At 36.7% G+C, this 20,548-nt stretch overlaps 1 protein-coding gene across 1 annotated transcript; it reads right to left on the reverse strand.

The window, feature by feature from the left end:
- Nucleotides 1–397: 397 nt before the first annotated feature.
- On the reverse strand, nucleotides 398–18,737 carry LOC139476935 (golgin subfamily A member 6-like protein 7). The gene is made up of 2 exons (XM_071259494.1): nucleotides 18,224–18,737; nucleotides 398–498 (listed from the first exon to the last, which is right to left on the reverse strand). Exons 1-2 carry the CDS (start codon nucleotides 18,735–18,737, stop codon nucleotides 398–400), a joined length of 615 nt encoding a protein of 204 aa, XP_071115595.1.
- Nucleotides 18,738–20,548: the final 1,811 nt, after the last annotated feature.

A 20,548-nucleotide genomic window follows, 5' to 3' on the forward strand; every position in this document is an offset into this window, starting at 1 on the left:
ACAACCCTGTATCCCTGGTGTTTGCATCCTGGAGATCCGATGCAATTTAACACTGTCCTTGTTGACACTCCATGGTGGGTGGGGAGCAGGGTTGCTGAAAACTTTCCTTTCAATATGGCTCTCAATCATCCTGGTTCTAAACGGAGACATTTAGATACAAGTACATCTGATGAAACTGATACACATGTTGATTCCTGGGCTCGATTCCTTGTGGTCGAAGCTGCAGATCATGAACCAATTAAATTAAACCCCTTTGCTATATCTAAAGCTGTTCATGGCTATTGTGGGGAGGTGAAAAATGTGACGCGTTTGCGTAGTGGATCTCTTTTGGTGGAATGTATGCGAAAGCAGCAATCAATCAATTTGATGTCAATATCTCAGTTTGCTAATGTGAAGGTTACTGTTTCTCCTCACCGGACTCTGAACTCTTGCCGTGGCATTGTCCGTGACCGGACACGTTCCTTATCGGAAATGTCAGAGGAGGAAATTGTGGCTGAACTGAAAAGTCAAGGAGTTCAGGGGGTCAAACGCTTTACCAGAAAGGATGATAAATCCAATATTGTTCCTACGAACACGTATTTATTCACGTTTGCCCTTTCGTCTATTCCCAATTCAATTAAAGCTGGTTATGTCAACATCGGAGTGGAGGTGTATGTCCCCAATCCACTCCGATGTTATAAATGTCAAAAATTTGGACATGGTTCCAAAACTTGCACGCGCCCCATGGTCTGTCATCGTTGTAGTGACAACCATGACAGTACAGATTGTAACCACGATCTGAAATGTGCAAACTGTGCTGGCCAACACATGGCCTCTTCTAAATTCTGCCCTGTTTATCAAACAGAAATGAATATTCTAAAATTAAAGTGCGAAAGAAATATCAGTTTTGCAGACGCAAGAAAGCTTGTTACCAATCAGTCAACACCCACTTCCACTTTAAATTTTTCTGCTGCTGTAGCTAAATCTGTTACAACCTCTTCCTCTGTTCTGTGTCAGACTGAGTTGACATGGGTCAAGTCTGATCGACCTGTCCAAACTTCGTCTGTCACTCAGCTAGTCGTATCTGACCATCAACCAGCTTCATCATCCTCTACCTCTCCAGCTGAGACTCAGACAATTTCTGTGGAACCAGCAATGACGCAACAAAAGTTATCAAAAAAAGAAAGAAAAAGGTTAGACAGAAATCAAAAGTCAAACAAAAAACAAACGCTTGATACCCCCTCTTCTGAGGAGGTATCTCTCCACAATCCCTTTGGTGCTCTTGACATGGATGTGACGCCATCGTCAAACAGTAGCCGTAGGAGCTCTTGTTCCTCACGTTCGCGTGAGAGATCACCCATTGAGCCACCATGAATCAGTCATCAAATATATTACAATGGAACTGTAGAGGACTTAGGAATAACTATAATGACTTACAACTGTTGATTGAAGATTTCAAACCATCTGCGATATGTTTACAAGAAACATACTACAAAGATACTGATCAATTTGATATACGAGGTTATACCTCCTATAATGTCTTTTCACCTCCTGGTGCTAAAGCCACTGGGGGTTCCTCAATTCTAATGAAACACGGCGTTATCCATAGCCCTGTTCAACTTATTACTCCCCTTCAGGCTGTTGCTATCCGTGTAACTTTGCACATTGTTTTTACATTGTGCTCCCTATATATTCCACCATCTTCTTCTCCTCGACAGTCTGAACTTCAAGCTCTCTATGATCAACTCCCCAAACTCTGTATTATTATGGGCGATCTGAATGGGCACAATCCACTTTGGGGTAGTGTTCAGACAAATAATAAGGGGAAACTTTTGGAAGATTTCATTTCCAACAATGACTTATGTATCTATAACGATGGTTCAAACACATATCTACATCCCGGTACGGGTACCTACTCTGCTCTGGATTTATCACTCACTCACTCTGATTTATTATACGAATTTGAATGGTCCGTCCACGAAGACCTCTGTGGCAGTGATCATTTCCCAACTATTTTAAAATCTGTCTTACCCTCAGATGTTCCTCCTTCAACAAGATGGAACTTCACTAAGGCCAACTGGACTTTATTTGAAATGCTTGCATCCAATAAATTAAAACCTGCTCTATTTATTGATGCGACTGATCCTGTACAATTATTTTCAGATGAATTAAACAAAATTGCAGATGAATGTATTCCTAAGTCCTCTACAAATCCACACATCCGTAAACCATGGTTCAATAATGACTGCAAACAAGCTAGGAAGGCACGGAAAAAGGCTGAACACTATTTCCGTCGCCATCCCATGGTTCATAATTTGAATAAATATAAAATCTTAAATGCTAAAGCCAGGCGTACGTTTAAACAAAATAAACGGCAATCTTGGCAACATTATGTTTCCAAGATAAACTCGCGAACGCCCATGTCCAAGGTATGGAACATGATACAAAAAATTAAAGGTAAGGGTTCTAAATGTAGCGTCCACCATCTTAAGAATGGGGATGAACTACTAACTAATAAATCGGATATTGCAAATAAACTAGGTGAAACGTTAGCTAAACATTCTTCTTCCTCAAATTATGTCCCTCAATTCCAAAAATTTCAAAAACAGCAGGAACAGAAAACTATACATTTTAAATCGGATAATGGGGAAGATTATAATGAAATATTTTCGATCCATGAACTTCATACTGCTCTTGGACAAGCTCATGATACTGCTACAGGAGCTGATAATGTACACTATCAACTCCTAAAGCACTTACCAGAACCGTGTTTAGAAACCCTTTTGTTGATTTTTGATGATATATGGACAACAGGTAAGTTTCCTTCTTCCTGGCGTGATGCCATAGTAATACCCATACCGAAACCTGGACGGGATCACAGTGATCCCTCAAATTATAGACCCATTTCACTGACCAGTTGCGTTTGCAAAACCATGGAACGCATGGTCAACAATAGATTAACATGGTACTTGGAATCAAATAATTTACTTACAAATATCCAGTGTGGCTTTCGAAAGAATCGCAGTACCGTTGACCATTTAGTACGGTTAGAATCATTTGTGAAAAATGCAATCATTAATAACCAGCATGCGGTGTCTATCTTTTTCGATTTAGAGAAAGCGTATGACACAACGTGGAAACACGGGATTTTAAAGGATTTACATGATTTTGGATTGAGAGGCCGTTTGCCTGAATTTATATCCAAGTTTTTAACTGGCAGACAATTTCAGATCCGCGTGGGTTCTACCCTGTCTGATCATTATCATCAGGATCAGGGTGTCCCACAAGGCAGTATTTTGTCTGTCACTTTATTTAGTATAAAAATAAATAGTCTTTCAAAGGTTTTAAGTGATTCAGTAGATGGATCACTTTTCGTGGATGATTTTAATGTTTCTTGTCGAGGTAAAAATATGCATACAATAGAGAGACAGTTACAAATCTGTCTCAATAAAATTCATAAATGGTCACTCGAAAACGGGTTTAAATTTTCGAAATCAAAAACTAATTGTATTCATTTCTGCAGAAAATATAAGCCGCATAAGGACCCTGACCTACATTTAGATGGCACCCCTATCAAAATTGTTAAAGAGGCCAAGTTCTTGGGCCTTATTTTTGATAGTCATTTAACTTTCCTTCCGCATATTAATTACCTTAAAGCTAAATGCCTGAAGGCACTCGATTTGTTGAAAGTAGTTTCTCATTCTAAGTGGGGAGGGGATCAAACAACTCTCTTACACTTGTACAGGTCATTGATCCGTTCCAAACTCGATTATGGCTCCATCATCTACGGTGGAGCCTGCAAAAGTAACTTAAAAAAACTGGATACTGTCCATCATCAGGGCCTAAGGCTTTGCCTTGGAGCCTTTCGGACGTCTCCAATTCACAGTCTGTATGTAGAAGCAGATGAACCTTCTCTTAAACATCGCCGTCTGAAATTATCGTTACAATATGTTACTAAATTATATTCAAATCAGTCAAATCCAGCTTTTAATTGCGTCTTTAATCCTCTTTTCCAAGATATTTATAATAAAAAATCGTCTGTTGTTCCACCACTTGGAATCAGAATCCAGTCTGACATGTCTGCCGCAAATATTAAACTGCAAGATATAGCTCCTTTTCAACTGTTTACATCACCTCCTTGGCAAATGGTAAGGCCAGAGGTAGACCTGTCCTTAACAAAATTAAAGAAATCCGATACTAACCAATTAATTTATCAACAAGAATACAATCAATTAAGAACCACTTACGACACTTATAAATCTATATTTACAGATGGATCCAAGGATGGTGGCACAGTTGCTAGTGCCACCGTCATTGGATCCAGAACATTATCTTCACGATTACCTGATTGCAGTTCCATATTCACAGCAGAGGCAAACGCCATTTTTACAGCACTAAAATATATCAGTCATCAATCTAAACATACACAATTCATTATTTTCTCTGATTCACTTTCATGCCTTCAGGCAATTAAAAATATGTCATCTAAACATCCACTTTTAATCCAAATTCTCGAATTATTTAATGATCTTGCTACTGGCCAATGTGACATCGTCTTTTGTTGGTTACCAAGCCATGTTGGCATCACTGGTAACACAATGGCCGATGCTGCTGCTAAAGCAGCACTCACCAAATCTGTGACACCACTTCTCATACCCTACACTGATTATAAACCTGCAATTAGATCTTACATTCGTGATCTGATGCAAAAGAAGTGGGACACCCAAGTAGGTATCAATAAATTACATGAAATTAAACCAACTATCGGTTACACCTACTTGGGCTGTCAGTCCAGATTTGAGGAGGTCATAATGCGACGATGTCGTATTGGCCACAGTAGATATACAAATGAGTATATATTAAAAGGTGAGGATCCTCCGTTTTGTGTCCCTTGTGATGAGAGAATCACGGTCAAGCATGTCCTGCTTGACTGTATTGATTTTTCCATCACAAGGGATAAATATTTCCAGGTCAAAACTATAAAGGATCTTTTTAATACTATAAGTCCTCATTTAGTTCTTGGTTTTTTAAAAGAAATTGAACTGTATCATAAATTCTGTTAATCTGTTTTGTGTATAATAACTTTTTAAAACTTAGTAGAATGAATTTATATCTGAGATTGTTAGTGGCAGTATCCTTGAAGGGGGTTAAAGTACTGTAAAATTATTGTCCCCCTGAGAGGGTATTGTAAGTCCCTGTCATTCACAGAATATTTCCATTTACTACGCTTTTAAACGTAGAATTTCTGTCATTTTAATTGTGGCTAAAATTATGTACAATCACCAACGACTGAAGGGATGATGTAAATCCTGCTAGGGTCCATGCAGGTAGCAAAGGTACTGTAAGTCCCCATGGTCCCTAGTATGGTGATCTACCTTCAGTTGCTGGCGATCTATAGCCTGTTTTTAAAATGTAATGTATATGTATAGTGCTATTGATTTTATTATTACATACTAGTTTTAAATTAAATTGCTGTGATACGTCTAGTTGTTTTACTGTCCCTCGTTGGCAGGTTTTTACATACGTTTCATTATATGTATTATATTTAACTTTTGATAGTCACGATATGGCTGAAATATTGCCGATGTGACTTAAAATTTTAACTCACTCACTTCATTGTCGAGTTTTTTTCAAAAATGCCATAGCCACCGTGACAACTCATCACCCCTATGCGGAAACCCACGCCCACACTGTGTATTACGGAAGCGCATTTTCTCTTGTGTGCTTGCCCTGTTTTCGCGCACCAAAAGTTATCGTCGATCTTTACTCCGTTGGACAAGCGATGCGTTTTCTCGTTCCGCTACTTTCGCAGTCCAATGTAAAAAAAAAATTCTTCTTGTCTGAAAAGAAGAGGCAATGTTTAATATTTCAATATTCGATCTAATGCATCAAATTTCGAAGTGTCGTCCATATGTCTACTACAAAAGTTTTGAAAGCTTTACTGAGGCTTTTTATGTTGTAACATTGATCAAGCAAGAGCAAGAGTTGTACCATGAAATGTAAACACCGAAAGCTGGAGCTGCAAGAATAATGCTCGACATAAAGTCTTGTGGTGAGTGTAAGAATATTGCTCGACATAAAGTCTTGTGGTGAGTGTAAGAATATTGCTCGACATAAAGTCTTGTTGGGAGTGTAAGAATATTGCTCGACATAAAGTCTTGTGGGGAGCGTAAGAATATTGCTCGACATAAAGTCTTGTCGGGAGTGTAAGAATATTGCTCGACATAAAGGCTTGTGGGGAGTGTAAGAATATTGCTCGACATAAAGTCTTGTACATGTGGGGAGTGTAAGAATATTGTTCGACATGAAGTCTTGTGGGGAGTGTAAGAATATTGCTCGACATAAAGTCTTGTGGGGAGTGTAAGAATATTGCTCGACATAAAGTCTTGTGGGGAGTGTAAGAATATTGCTCGACATAAAGTCTTGTGGGGAGAGTATAGGAGTATTAGAACTAGTACATACGGTTGGTTAGTTGGTTGGTTGCTTAACGCCGCCCTCAGCAGTATGCCAGCTATATGACGGCGGTCTGTAAATAATGGAGTCTGGACCAGACAATCCAGTGAATAATATCATGAGCATCGATCTACCCCAATGGGATCAATCACATGCATCAACCACGTCGGCGAGCCTGGCCACCCGATCGCTTTAGTCGCCTTTTACGACAAGCATAGTCACCTTTTACGGCAAGCATGGGTTGCTGAAGACCTACCCTACCCCGGAATCTTCACGACTCAGTACATACGGAAAATAGTAGACTTGTATGTAACAACGGTGCATGTTGAGCCATTCTTTAATTGGCCTGGATCCTACAACTGCAGATCCAGAACAATCGACTCGAATGTGTCTGATTTATATAGCAACTAAACTCATGGAGAAAATATGTAGTGTTTGATCATTTGTTAACCATTGCACCAAAGGGAAAATAACTCATTGTATAGCGATATCAGAAAATGCTTTGACAATCCTCTTCTTTGCCATTTGACAGTCTGGCAGTTTGATTAGAGTAATGCAAAACTATAGCTAGCAGTTACTTGTTATCTTAATGTATCATCTATAGTTATATGTGTACTATGCATTACAACGTCTTGACCTGGATATATGCACCAACCCGGGGAGCATGAACCATCACTGTCCTCTGGTCTGTATGTAAGACATATAATATTCTCTATGATTGGTTAGACATAGATGGTGAAAAGTTTTGAAATAATGTTTTTATTACATTACGAACTAATGAGAGAAAAAATAAGATTTGTTTACAGCCCGCACACATGGCGAATTTTACTGAAGTAATTTTACGTCAAACGTCTTTATTACATCACAGCACATTTCTACCCCAGCACCCATTGTGTCCTTTTTCTCCTCGTGGGCGACACATGTTAATGATTTTATGCAACTGTTCAAATGACAAAAAGAGGTCACAGTGCATTATGTTACAATAGATGCACTTATAGATATACTGGCAAAGTCACCCTTTACTTTGAGACATATTGCAAAACTAATGTGTGAATCATTTGTACTTTTGTTAATCACGTTCCAAAACACGAGGGGAAATCGACAAGCAACCCCATACCACGTAAACAACATATTAGATTGGATATTTAGGTCTTGTTGATGACAGGACATGTGGCAGGACATACAATCTGCGAAAAACAAACAGGAAATAGAAAGGTGTTGTACATACATTTGTTATCCCTAACTTGTTTTGTTCAATGTACAAGGCGTAGATCAGTATTCTGTGATGATGAAAGAAATTGATTCGGTGCTTTCAAAATGGAAACATGTCCTCCCCTAATTGTAATTTCAACTGTATCTTCTTGTGTCTGCCCAGAGAATGAAAGGCTGATGATTCGTATCATGGCTGCATCATACAAAAATGCATTAAAAGAAGGTAGTTGTTGTGACCCTGCCTGGCATGTTCGAGGACATCACTTTAGGTCCATCCAAATGTATCTGATCGTAGAACAATCTGCTCCAATTTTAGGCTTGTTAACCATATGTTGCCTTGTTACTTGCATCATCTTATCTTGTTAGAGTAGAATACACCACGCATGTGAATATTTCTCTCTCAGTAAGTTTAAGGGGATGATGTACAGGGTAAAGAAAGCCTTTTGCTGGGGGTTTCTGAAGTGTTTTACGTTGCAAAAGGCCGCCCTTAAATAGTGGGGTTATGAACTATCAGCTCAGAGAATATAATATTTAACATAATCACCAAGACAGACTTGCCTCACAGTGTAATACAGTCTATAGGAAGCCAGTGACTTGAACAGTTCAAAGAGACATCATCTTCCATCAATTGATGCCACACTTAGTAGATTCTGGTCAGAAGGTAATGTGTATAATGTTAATTGAAAACTATGTATTATGTTTATTGAAAACTACGTATTATGTGTATTGGAAACTACGCATCATGTGTATTGAAAACTACGTATTATGTGTCTTGGAAACTACGTATTATGTGTATTGAAAACTATGTATTATGTGTATTGAAAATTATGTGTCATGTGTATTGAAAACTACGTATAATGTGTATTGAAAACTACGTAAAATATGTATTGAAAACAAACTTTAATGTGTATTAAAAACTACGTATTACGTGTATTGAAAAGTATGTGCCATGTGTATTGAAAACTACGTATTATGTGTATTTAAAACTACGTATTATGTGTATTGAAAACTGTGTATTATGTGTTTTGAAAACTGTATATTATATGTATTGAAAACTACGTATTATGTGTATTGGAAACTACGCATCATGTGTATTGAAAACTAGGTATTATGTGTACTGGAAACTACGTATAATGTGTATTGGAAACTACGTATTATGTGTATTGAAAATTATGTGTCATGTGTATTGAAAACTACGTATAATGTGAATTGAAAACTACGTATCATATGTATTGAAAACTTAATATAATGTGTATTAAAAACTACGTATTATGTGTATTGAAAAGTATGTGCCATGTGTATTGATAACTACGTATAATGTGTATTGAAAACTACTTATCATATGTATTGAAAACTAAGCATAATGTGTATTGAAAACTATGTATAATGTGTATTGAAAACTACGTATCATATGTATTGAAAACTAAGTATAATGTGTATTCAAAAACTACGCATAATGTGTATTGAAAATACGTATCATGTTTATTGAAAACTACGTAGTATGTGTATTGAAAACTACGTATTATGTGTATTGAAAACTACGTATTATGTGTATTAAAACTACGTATTATGTATATTGAAAACTACGTATCATGTGTATTGAAAACTACGTATTATGTTTATTGAAAACTAACTATTATGTATATTGAAAACTACGTATAATGTGTACTGAAAACTATGTATAATGTGTATTATAAACTAAGTATAATGTGTATTGAAAAATATGTATTATGTGTATTGGAAACAACTTATAATGTGTTTTGAAAACTACATATCATGTGTATTGAAAACTACGTATTATGTCCATTGAAAACTACGTATTATATGTATTGAAAACTACGTATAATGTGTATTGAAACTACGAATAATGTGTTTTTAAAACTACATATAATGTGTATTGAAAACTACGTATTATATGTATTGAAAACTACGTATTATGTATATTGAAAACTACGTATAATGTGTATTGGAAACTACATATTATGTGTATTGAAAACTACGTATAATGTGTATTGAAAACTACGTATTATGTATATTGAAAACTACGTATAATGTGTATTGGAAACTACGTATTATGTGTATAGAAAACTACGTATTGTGTGTATTGAATACAACGTTTTATGTGTATTGGAAACTACATATTATCTGTATTGAAAACTACATATCATGTGTATTGAAAACTACGTATTATGTCCATTGAAAACTACGTATAATATGTATTGAAAACTACGTATTATGTATATTGAAAACTACGTATAATGTGTATTGGAAACTACATATTATGTGTATTGAAAACTACGTATTGTGTGTATTGAATACAACGTTTTATGTGTATTGGAAACTACGTATTATGTGTATTGAAAACTATGTTTAATGTTTCTTGAAAACTATGTATTATGTGTATTGAAAACTACGTATTATATGTATTGAAAACTACGTATAATGTGTATTGAAACTACGTATAATGTGTTTTGAAATTTACATATAATGTGTATTGAAAACTACATATCATATGTATTGAAATCTACGTATCATTTGTATTGAAAACTACGTTTAATGTTTCTTGAAAACTACGTATGATGTGTGTTGAAAACTACGTGTTATATGTATTGGAAACTACGTATTATGTGTATTGAAACTAGAACTGACATGAAATTATGTCTGCAGTACAAAAACAACTAAACCTGCATGCATTCTTCAAAGAACAGTCAATTAAAGTATGAATAATTTTATTTAATATATGTGAACTTGGACATGGTCTTAAGTTCACTGTTGAGGGTTTTCCCCAAATGATATACCCTCGTTGGCAAGGCGCCACTCCTATGCAGTAACCGATGCTGGTCGGATGCCTTTTTCAGTGCAGTTGAGAACGAATAGTGTGGTTGACCCAGTCCTGCGCACCAAAAGGTTCGCTCCGTTGGGCCAGTGATATATGTTTCATTTGGGAAAATCATCTACAGATGATGTAGATTCCAAGGGCTGAAGTTGCTGGAATACTGCTCGAAAAGTTGGCTCTTGGCTATAGTTGGGAAAATTTGAAATCACCCCTCTTGTCAAAAAGCCTTGTGGAGAGTTTTTGTCACTCTGAATATTTATACATTGATCTAAATACGAAACAGATTAGGCGGTTTCACTGATCTCACTCACTCACTCACTCACCAACCCAAAACCCAGCCTATTCACTCACTCACTCATCCACCCAGTCAACCAACCTCTCACTCACTCACTCACATTAAATGTTTATTCTTATAAATAGGAAATATATGTTTACAGTGAATGTAACTTTGCAGGCCAGGCTGATCGCTGCCTTGATAAGCGAAGCCGCAGCTTTTTTTAAACTACACAGTGATATCATGTTAAGTGTCAAGTTGTGCTAAAGGTCACGCCAAAAACAAAAAGTTTGTTTCTACCTAATATGTAAGTAGAACAACTCGCCTTGACTTGTTCCTGTAGAACAACAAACAAAAAGTTCAAACCTGCCTGTCAGTAGATACTAAAATAATTGACACAACATTGGATTGAAGTAATATATATATATATATATATATATATATATATATATATATATATATATATATATATATATATATATATATATATATATTTAATGTAGGTGAACTTCGATAACAATGTTTCTTCATTGTCGAGTTTTTTTCAAAAATGCTATAGCCACCGTGACAACTCATCACCCCTATGCAGAAACCCACGCCAACACTGTGTATTACGGAAGCGCATTTTCTCTTGTGTGCTTGCCCTGTTTTCGCGCACCAAAAGTTATCGTCGATCTTTACTCCGTTGGACAAGCGATGCGTTTTCTCGTTCCGCTGCTTTCGTAGTCCAATATAAAAAAAAATTCTTCTTGTCTGAAAAGAAGAGACAATGTTTAATATTTCAATATTCGATCTAATGCATCAAATTTCGAAGTGTCGTCCATATGTCTACTACAAAAGTTTTGAAAGCTTTACTGAGGCTTTTTATGTTGTAACATTGATCAAGCAAGAGCAAGAGTTGTACCATGAAATGTAAACACCGAAAGCTGGAGCTGCAAGAATAATGCTCGACATAAAGTCTTGTGGGGAGTGTAAGAATATTGCTCGACATAAAGTCTTGTTGGGAGTGTAAGAATATCGCTCGACATAAAGTCTTGTGGGGAGTGTAAGAATATTGCTCGACATAAAGTCTTGTGGGGAGAGTATAGGAGTATTAGAACTAGTACATACGGTTGGTTGGTTGGTTGGTTGCTTAACGCCGCCCTCAGCAGTATGCCAGCTATATGACGGCGGTCTGTAAATAATGGAGTCTGGACCAGACAATCCAGTGAATAATATCATGAGCATCGATCTACGCAATTGGGATCAATTACATGCATTAACCACGTCGGCGAGCCTGACCACCCGATCGCTTTAGTCGCCTTATACGACAAGCATAGTCACCTTTTACGGCAAGCATGTGTTGCTGAAGATCTACCCAACCCCGGAATCTCCACGACTCAGTACATACGGAAAATAGTAGACTTGTATGTAACAACGGTGCATGATGAGCCATTCTTTAATTGGTCTGGATCCTACAACTGCAGATCCAGAACAATCGACTCGAATGTGTCTGATTTATATAGTAACTAAACTCATGGAGAAAATATGTAGTGTTTGATTATTTGTTAACCATTGCACCAAAGGGAAAATAACTCATTGTATAGCGATATCAGAAAATGCTTTGACAATCCTCTTCTTTGCCATTTGACAGTCTGGCAGTTTGATTAGAGTAATGCAAAACTATAGCTAGCAGTTACTTGTTATCTTAATGTATCATCTATAGTTATATGTGTACTACGCATTACAACGTCTTGACCTGGATATATGCACCAATCCGGGGAGCATGAACCATAACTGTCCTCTGGTCTGTATGTAAAACATATAATATTCTCTATGATTGGTGAGACATAGATGGTGAAAAGTTTTGAAATAATGTTTTTAATACATTACGAACTAATGAGAGAAAAAATAAGCTTTTTTTACAGCCCGCACACATGGCGAATTTTACTGAAGTAATTTTACGTCAAACGTCTTTATTATATCACAGCACATTTCTATCCCAGCACCCATTGTGTCCTTTTTCTCCTCGTGGGCGACACATGTTAATGATTTTATGCAACTGTTCAAATGACAAAAAGAGGTCACTGTGCATTATGTTACAATAGATGCACTTATAAATATACTGGCAAAGTCACCCTTTACTTTGAGACATATTGCAAAACTAATGTGTGAATCATTTGTACTTTTGTTAACCACGTTCCAAAACACGAGGGGAAATCGACAAGCAACCCCATACCACGTAAACAACATATTAGATTGGATATTTAGGTCTTGTTGATGACAGGACATGTGGCAGGACATAAAATCTGCGAAAAACAAACAGGAAATAGAAAGGTGTTGTACATAAATTTGTCATCCCTTACTTGTTTTGTTCAATATACACGGGGTAGATCAGTATTCTTTGATGATGAAAAAAATTGATTCGGTGCTTTCAAAATGGAAACATTTCCTCCCCTAATTGTAATTTCAACTGTACCTTCTTGTGGAAAGCGTCTGCCCAGAGAATGAAAGGCTGATGATTCGCATCATGGCTGCATCATACAAAAATGCATTAAAAGAAGGTAGTTGTTGTGACCCTGCCTGGCATGTTCGAGGACATCACTTTAGGTCCATCCAAATGTATCTGATCGTAGGACAATCTGCTCCAATTTTAGGCTTGTTAACCATATGTTGCCTTGTTACTTGCATCATCTTATCTTGTTAGAGTAGAATACACCACGCATGTGAATATTTCTCTCTCAGTAAGTTTAAGGGGATGATGTACAGGGTAAAGAAAGCCTTTTGCTGGGGGTTTCTGAAGTGTTTTACGTTGCAAAAGGCCGCCCTTAAATAGTGGGGTTATGAACTATCAGCTCAGAGAATATAATATTTAACATAATCACCAAGACAGACTTGCCTCACAGTGTAATACAGTCTATAGGAAGCCAGTGACTTGAACAGTTCAAAGAGACATCATCTTCCATCAATTGATGCCACACTTAGTACATTGTAGTCAGAAGGTAATGCGTACAATTTTAATTGAAAACTACGTATTATGTGTATTGAAAACTACGTATTATGTGTATTGGAAACTACGCATCATGTGTATTGAAAACTAGGCATTATGTGTATTGGAAACTATGTATAATGTGTATTGGAAACTACGTATTATGTGTATTGAAAATTATGTGTCATGTGTATTGAAAACTACGTATAATGTGAATTGAAAACTACGTATCATATGTATTGAAAACTAAATATAATGTGTATTAAAAACTACGTATTATGTGTATTGAAAAGTATGTGCCATGTGTATTGATAACTACGTATAATGTGTATTGAAAACTACGTATCATATGTATTGAAAACTAAGCATAATGTGTATTGAAAACTACGTATAATGTGTATTGAAAACTACGTGTCATATGTATTGAAAACTAAGTATAATGTGTATTTAAAAACTACGTATAATGTGTATTGAAAATACGTATCATGTTTATTGAAAACTACGTAGTATGTGTATTGAAAACTACGTAGTATGTGTATTGAAAACTACGTTTAATGTTTCTTGAAAACTACGTATAATGTCTATTGAAAGCTACGTATTATGTCTATTGAAAACTACGTATTATATTTATTGAAAACTGCATATAATGTGTATTGAAACTACGTATAATGTATTTTGAAAACTACATATTATATGTATTGAAATTAACGTGGTATATGTATTGAAAACTACGTATTATGTGTATTGTAAACTACGTATTATGTGTATTGAAACTACATATAATGTGTTTTGAAAACTACGTATCATATGTATTGAAAACTACGTATTATGTGTTATTGAAAGCTACGTATAATGTGTATTGAAACTACGTATAATGTGTATTGAAACTACATATAATGTGTTTTGAAAACTACGTATCATATGTATTGAAAACTACGTATTATATTTATTGAAAACTGCATATAATGTGTATTGAAACTACGTATAATGTATTTTGAAAACTACATATTATATGTATTGAAATTTACGTGGTATATGTATTGAAAACTACGTATTATGTGTATTGTAAACTACGTATTATGTGTATTGAAACTACATATAATGTGTTTTGAAAACTACGTATCATATGTATTGAAAACTACGTATTATGTGTTATTGAAAGCTACGTATAATGTGTATTGGAAACTACATATTATGTGTATTGAAAACTACGTATCATGTGTATTGAAAACTACGTATAATGTGTATTGAAAACTCCGTATCATATGTATTGAAAACTACGTATAATGTGTATTGAAAGCTACGTATAATGTATATTGGAAACTACGTATAATGTGTATTGAAAACTACGTATAATGTGTATTGAAAACTACGTATTATGTGTATAGAAAACTACGTATTATGTGTTTTGAATACAACGTATTATGTTTATTGAAAACTACATATAATGTGTATAGAAAACTACGTATTATGTGTATTGAAAACTACGTATTATGTGTATAGAAAACTACGTATTATGTGTATAGAAAACTACGTATAATGAGTATTGGAAACTAAGTATAATGAGTATTGGAAACTAAGTATCATATGTATAGGAAACTACGTATAATGTGTATTGAAACTTGAACTGACATGAAATTATGTCTGCAGTACAAAAACAACTAAACTTGCATGCATTCTTCAAAGAACAGTCAATTAAAGTATGAATAATTTTATTTAATATAAAATGTGCTGGTTGGATGCCTTTTTCAGTGCAGTGGAGAACGAATAGTGTGGTTGACCCAGTCCCGCGCACCAAAAGGTTCGCTGCGTTGGGCCAGTGATATATGTTTCATTTGGGAAATCATCTACAGATGATGTAGATTCCAAGGGTTGAAGTTGCTGGAATATTGCTCGACACAAAAGGAAAGGGAAAAGTTGGCTCTTGGCTATAGTTGGGAAAATTTGAAATCACCCCTCTTGTCAAAAAGCCTTGTGGAGAGTTTTTGTCACTCTGAATATTTATGCATTGATCTAAATACGAAACAGATTAGGCGGTTTCACTGATCTCACTCACTCACTCACTCACTCACTCACTCACTCACATTAAATATTTATTATTATGAATAGGAAATATATGTTAACAGTGAATGTTTCACAACAACTATAGTAACTTTGCAGGCCAGGCTGATCGCTGCCTTGATAAGCGAAGCCGCAGCTTTTTTTAAACTACACAGTGATATCATGTTAAGTGTCAAGTTGTGCTAAACGTCACGCCAAAAACAAAGAGTTTGTTTCTACCTAATATGTAAGTAGAACAACTCGCCTTGACTTGTTCCTGTAGAACAACAAACAAAAAGTTCAAACCTGCCTGTCATTAGATACTAAAATAATTGACACAACATTGGATTGAAATAATATATATATATATATATATTTAATGTAGGGGAACTTCGAAAAGCATGTTTCTTCATTGTCGAGGTTTTTCACAAATGCTATAGCCACCGTGACAACTCATCACCCCTATGCAGAAACCCACGCCCACCCTGTGTATTACGGAAGCGCATTTTCTCTTGTGTGCTTGCCAAAAGTTATCGTCGATCTTTACTCCGTTAGAGGTGAGGTGAATTCATCAGAAACACAATTATGGCGGTCTCATGCTTGTGATGAAGATGTTGCTTCTGATTTAATTTACGATTATTCATGGAAGAAATGCAGGTTTCAGTGGCCAATCAACAGCTAGGTGTGTCTGCTTATTCAGAAGTGGATAATTTCTGTCCAATCATACCAATATAAAACATTAATTTGGCGAGAATTTGTATCCTGTTCAAATTACCAATAAATATTTTTATAATTTATATCACAGATGAAAAATACAGATTGCAATGGGGCTAACAGTTTTGGTATGGACTGTTGATAAGGAAACCTGATGTATATATCCTGGGCCCACTTGCACAAAGCGATCTTAGCGCTAAGATTATCGTAACTCCCATACTTTAAAATAGGCTAACGCTGCTCTTAGCGCTAAGACCGCTTTGTGCAAGTGGGCCCTGGTCCTCATCTCAACAAGTATCCTGGATGAACTGAGTGCTTCTAATCTCTCCCCCAGTGAAATGGCACTTGACATTAAAAAACATCAAAATTCTACCTGAAATTAAATACATGTGATTGGACCTAGATAATGGTCATGTTCAGTGCAAAGTGGTCATCTCTGAACTAACTTAGTAAGATCTATATGTTATTCACACAAACTTCAGTCACAATTTTCTCTTTATTTTTTTAATATTTTGAGACGAAGTCACTACAACTAAATATTTAACCTAGAATAGACAAGTGTAAACTCTGATGGTAACATACAAGCTGACTTTGTACAAAAAATGTACTAATATGAATATCACCAATGTTTTGTTGAACAACAAAGATTTATAAGTACTTTATTTGCCGGTCCACAGGGACTGTCAGTCACATGAATTACTGGTCCAAGCCTAATTTTACCGGTAAAAAACTGGTAATTACCGGTAAACGGGAACACTGACTTAGTTGTGCCAGAATCCTATGAAGGTGAAATGGTGTTTAACAGGATTATTGCACTTATATAGCGACGTGCATACGTGTGTGAGTGAGTGAGTGAGTGAGTGCGTGCGTGCGTGCGTGCGTGCGTGCGTGCGTGCGTGCGGGTCCGGAATACTAGTCCGGAATGATGCCGATTTATAGTGCAAGCCCACTGAGATACCATGATGCAGTGTAACATGAATACCCCACTCAGACAGTTTTCTGACTCCAAGCCGACAAGTCTTTGTTTTAGCCGCTAAATGCCGAGTGCAAAACAGGGTAGCAACAAGTATCATCTTTTAAAGTCTTTTGGTATGACGCGCCCAGGGATCGAATCCCGAACCTTCCGCTCTCCGGGCAGACGCTCTACCACAAGACCACGGAGGCAGTCCCCTGGATATAGCATGTTAACAAATGCATCTTGAAGGACGCCAGTTCGTTCCATTATATTGCTACAGTTACAGCGGTTGGGTAGCCTGGTGGTTAATGCGTTCGCTCGACACGCCGAAGATCCGGGCTTGATTCCCGACATGGGTACAATGTGTGAAGCCCATTTCAGGGTGTTCCCCACCGTGATATTGCTGGAATATTGCTAAAAGCGGCGTAAAACAATACTCGCTTACTCACTCACTCAGCGTTCTTCTGGCATAGCGTCGGTTATTTACAACAACCTGGGTCTTGAATAATGAGTGAGCAATATTCCCGTTATATCACGATGTGTCAGCTCAATGTGGGAGAAAGGCCCGAAGTGATGCAGGTCTCAGGCGTTTACCATGTTGGTGAAACCCACGAGCACGAGTATGGTGCTGACGAGCCTAAAAACCCAAACGGAGGGAACCGGGACTTGAATTATGATCTTAGTTTTCTGGCGTTCCCAAAAGGACGCAGCTCTACACTGCGAATTGACGCCTTGGTGCGAACCTTCGTCGTCATGAATATAAAACACACATTGCTGTGCAAGCGAACTTACCGCCATGTTTCTCTGTGACGACCTCCGTTTCAATCTCTGACATGTTATTTGATACCGCAGAGCCAACTTGGACTTTACCGTGTTGGTGAGCCTCAGGTTTCCCAGTGGTTACGACCTTAGCTTCCATCTGTTGCAGCTTTTCTTTAATGTTTGACAAACGGGACTTCTCTTCCTGTTGTGATGCATGCATCTGTGACAACTGATCCAGTCTGCCAATGTGCTTTTCTTGGTCCTTTTGTTGTCTATCTTGATCCTTCAATAATTTCTCTTGTTGGTCCAGATGCCTTCCCAGCTTATTCAGAAGCTCTGCTTGCTCTGAAATCAGCTCTTCCTGTTTCTCGAGGCGACTCCCTTGTGCCTTTAGATCACTTACGGCCTTCTTAACCTCTTTGTCCACAGTTGAAGGAGGATTGAACTGACTTGGATGGGATGTTGGAGACCCAAGACTTTGAAACTCAAATGCAACTGTTATGTGTATGACAGTTAGGAATACCAAACCCAGTTTTTCCATCATCTTTTGTCAGTGTCCGTCTTTACGAGAAGACGCAGTAACTTCTCAAACTGAATCTGACTCCTTTTATAATGACCCATGGCAAAGGATTTGGCATAATGAGTTGCTGCCAAGTGACAAACAAACCTTGCCATTCGTGTTCCAGTTATATACTACTATTGATTCGCAATCAGTTATTACCTTGGACACCAAATGCCTTGGTTGCTTTTAATGCACAAGGGTTATTGTATAGTAACACGTGTGTTCATGTGTATGGTATTGTGATATTAAAGATGAATGTAACATCACACGGAAGTCGGCAAATGGAGAGCATTTATGAATGCCGAATACATTTGATAGTTTGGTTTCTGTGGCCATTTTATTTTTGGAAACTTCTATTTTTTTATAATTTTGTCAGCTCAATAACAAAAAAATGATATTCGGAGGGACATACATGTACATTTGTTTGTGAGTTTTGACTTGGTGGGATTGAACTATACACATGGAAATTAGTTAAGCAGCACCCGTATATTCTCAGACTGAGATAATATAATGAACAAGTGCCTGAAATGGGTCAAATATTTCCATACCAAATAAATTATTTAGTAAAAGAAAATGGTTGAGGAGGGACATAGCTAATATTACCATGAAATAATGTTGGGTTTTTTCAGATGTTACAGATTTGGAAAATGTCTTAATTTCATCCCAAAACATTACGAATGTCAATTTTGTTGCACAGACTTAACTGTCAGTACCATGCACACTTCTGGTTCAGAACAATGTCCTGCCGTCGTGTTCGACAAAGAGACCCACCTATCCATACGCCCAATGAATTGACTGTTGCTTTGCATGAGAAAGCGGATCATGATTACTCACAGAAGGTCATACTTCATAGAAAGTTTGTTGTTTGATCAGTTTTACAGCATGCAATGCCTCAGCTGTCAAAGAAATTATGGTCGACTTGTGAAGGATATTTGCTAATGTCACGCATCAGTAACCATGGTGACGTCTGATGAATTCCCTTTTGAATTGTATCACATGTTCCCGTATTTTTTAATAGACTTTCCTTTGCCTGTTTTGGTGACGAATGCCACTGGTGAGACACGACACTGTCAACGTTTGCCGAACATCTGGTATCGTCACTAACTGATTGTAATTCATAAACCTATGCTTATGAAACAGTCAGAAAATTTCCTTCAGCAAAGACTTCTCATGATTATGGAAATGAATGCGTTGCTTTATGTCTATATTTGTGTTTTCCGAGATATTTCAAATCTATTTACTAACCTTTGGCATTTACACAAAGGTCAATTTAACAAACAAAACGTTGTACATATTCATTTTAAAGGAAGGTTCATTTGTGCATATTTATGTTTCTTGTTTCGTGAGCAGGTTTTAACCCGCATCGTGTGTGTATTGCGTTTTAGTGACGTGTATCATGGGTGGACATGGTTTCTCACTCGAATCGTACCATTCATTTATTTACAATTAGGACGTGCTAAAGTTGTAACAGATGACGGCTCATTCTTTGATTACAGGTCACATTAAATACACGTATAGTGTGGTCTGAATTTTTTGGCACCCTCAATGTGAGGAGAATGTGAAAACCCATCGCGTCCCCTGACTTGATATTACTTGAATAATATTTTTGTTTAAAGCGCCGTTGCAATGTTCTCACTCTTCATTAAGTAAATAATAAAAATCCATACACGAAATGTTGGGATTATGGTAACAATGAAAACCTTATTTCCACTGCATTGATATGCTACTCAAATGCTGCTAGTGGGTCAGGTTTTGATGATAAAAACATCATCCAACAACAAGATTGAAATATC

The sequence above is a fragment of the Haliotis cracherodii genome, unplaced genomic scaffold (assembly GCF_022045235.1).
Source record: "Haliotis cracherodii isolate W230 unplaced genomic scaffold, xgHalCrac1.p SCAF_30, whole genome shotgun sequence".
NCBI classification, from domain to species: Eukaryota; Metazoa; Mollusca; class Gastropoda; order Lepetellida; family Haliotidae; genus Haliotis; species Haliotis cracherodii.

Excerpts from the sequence above, each read along its gene's own strand:
- LOC139476935 (XM_071259494.1), bottom strand. The coding sequence starts at position 18,737 with ATGATGGAAAAACTGGGTTTGGTATTCCTAACTGTCATACACATAACA. Across the intron at positions 499-18,223 it reads CGTCACAGAGAAACATGGCG|TTCAGCCACAATTTCCTCCT; the intron begins GTAAGTTCGCTT and ends TTGACTTTTCAG.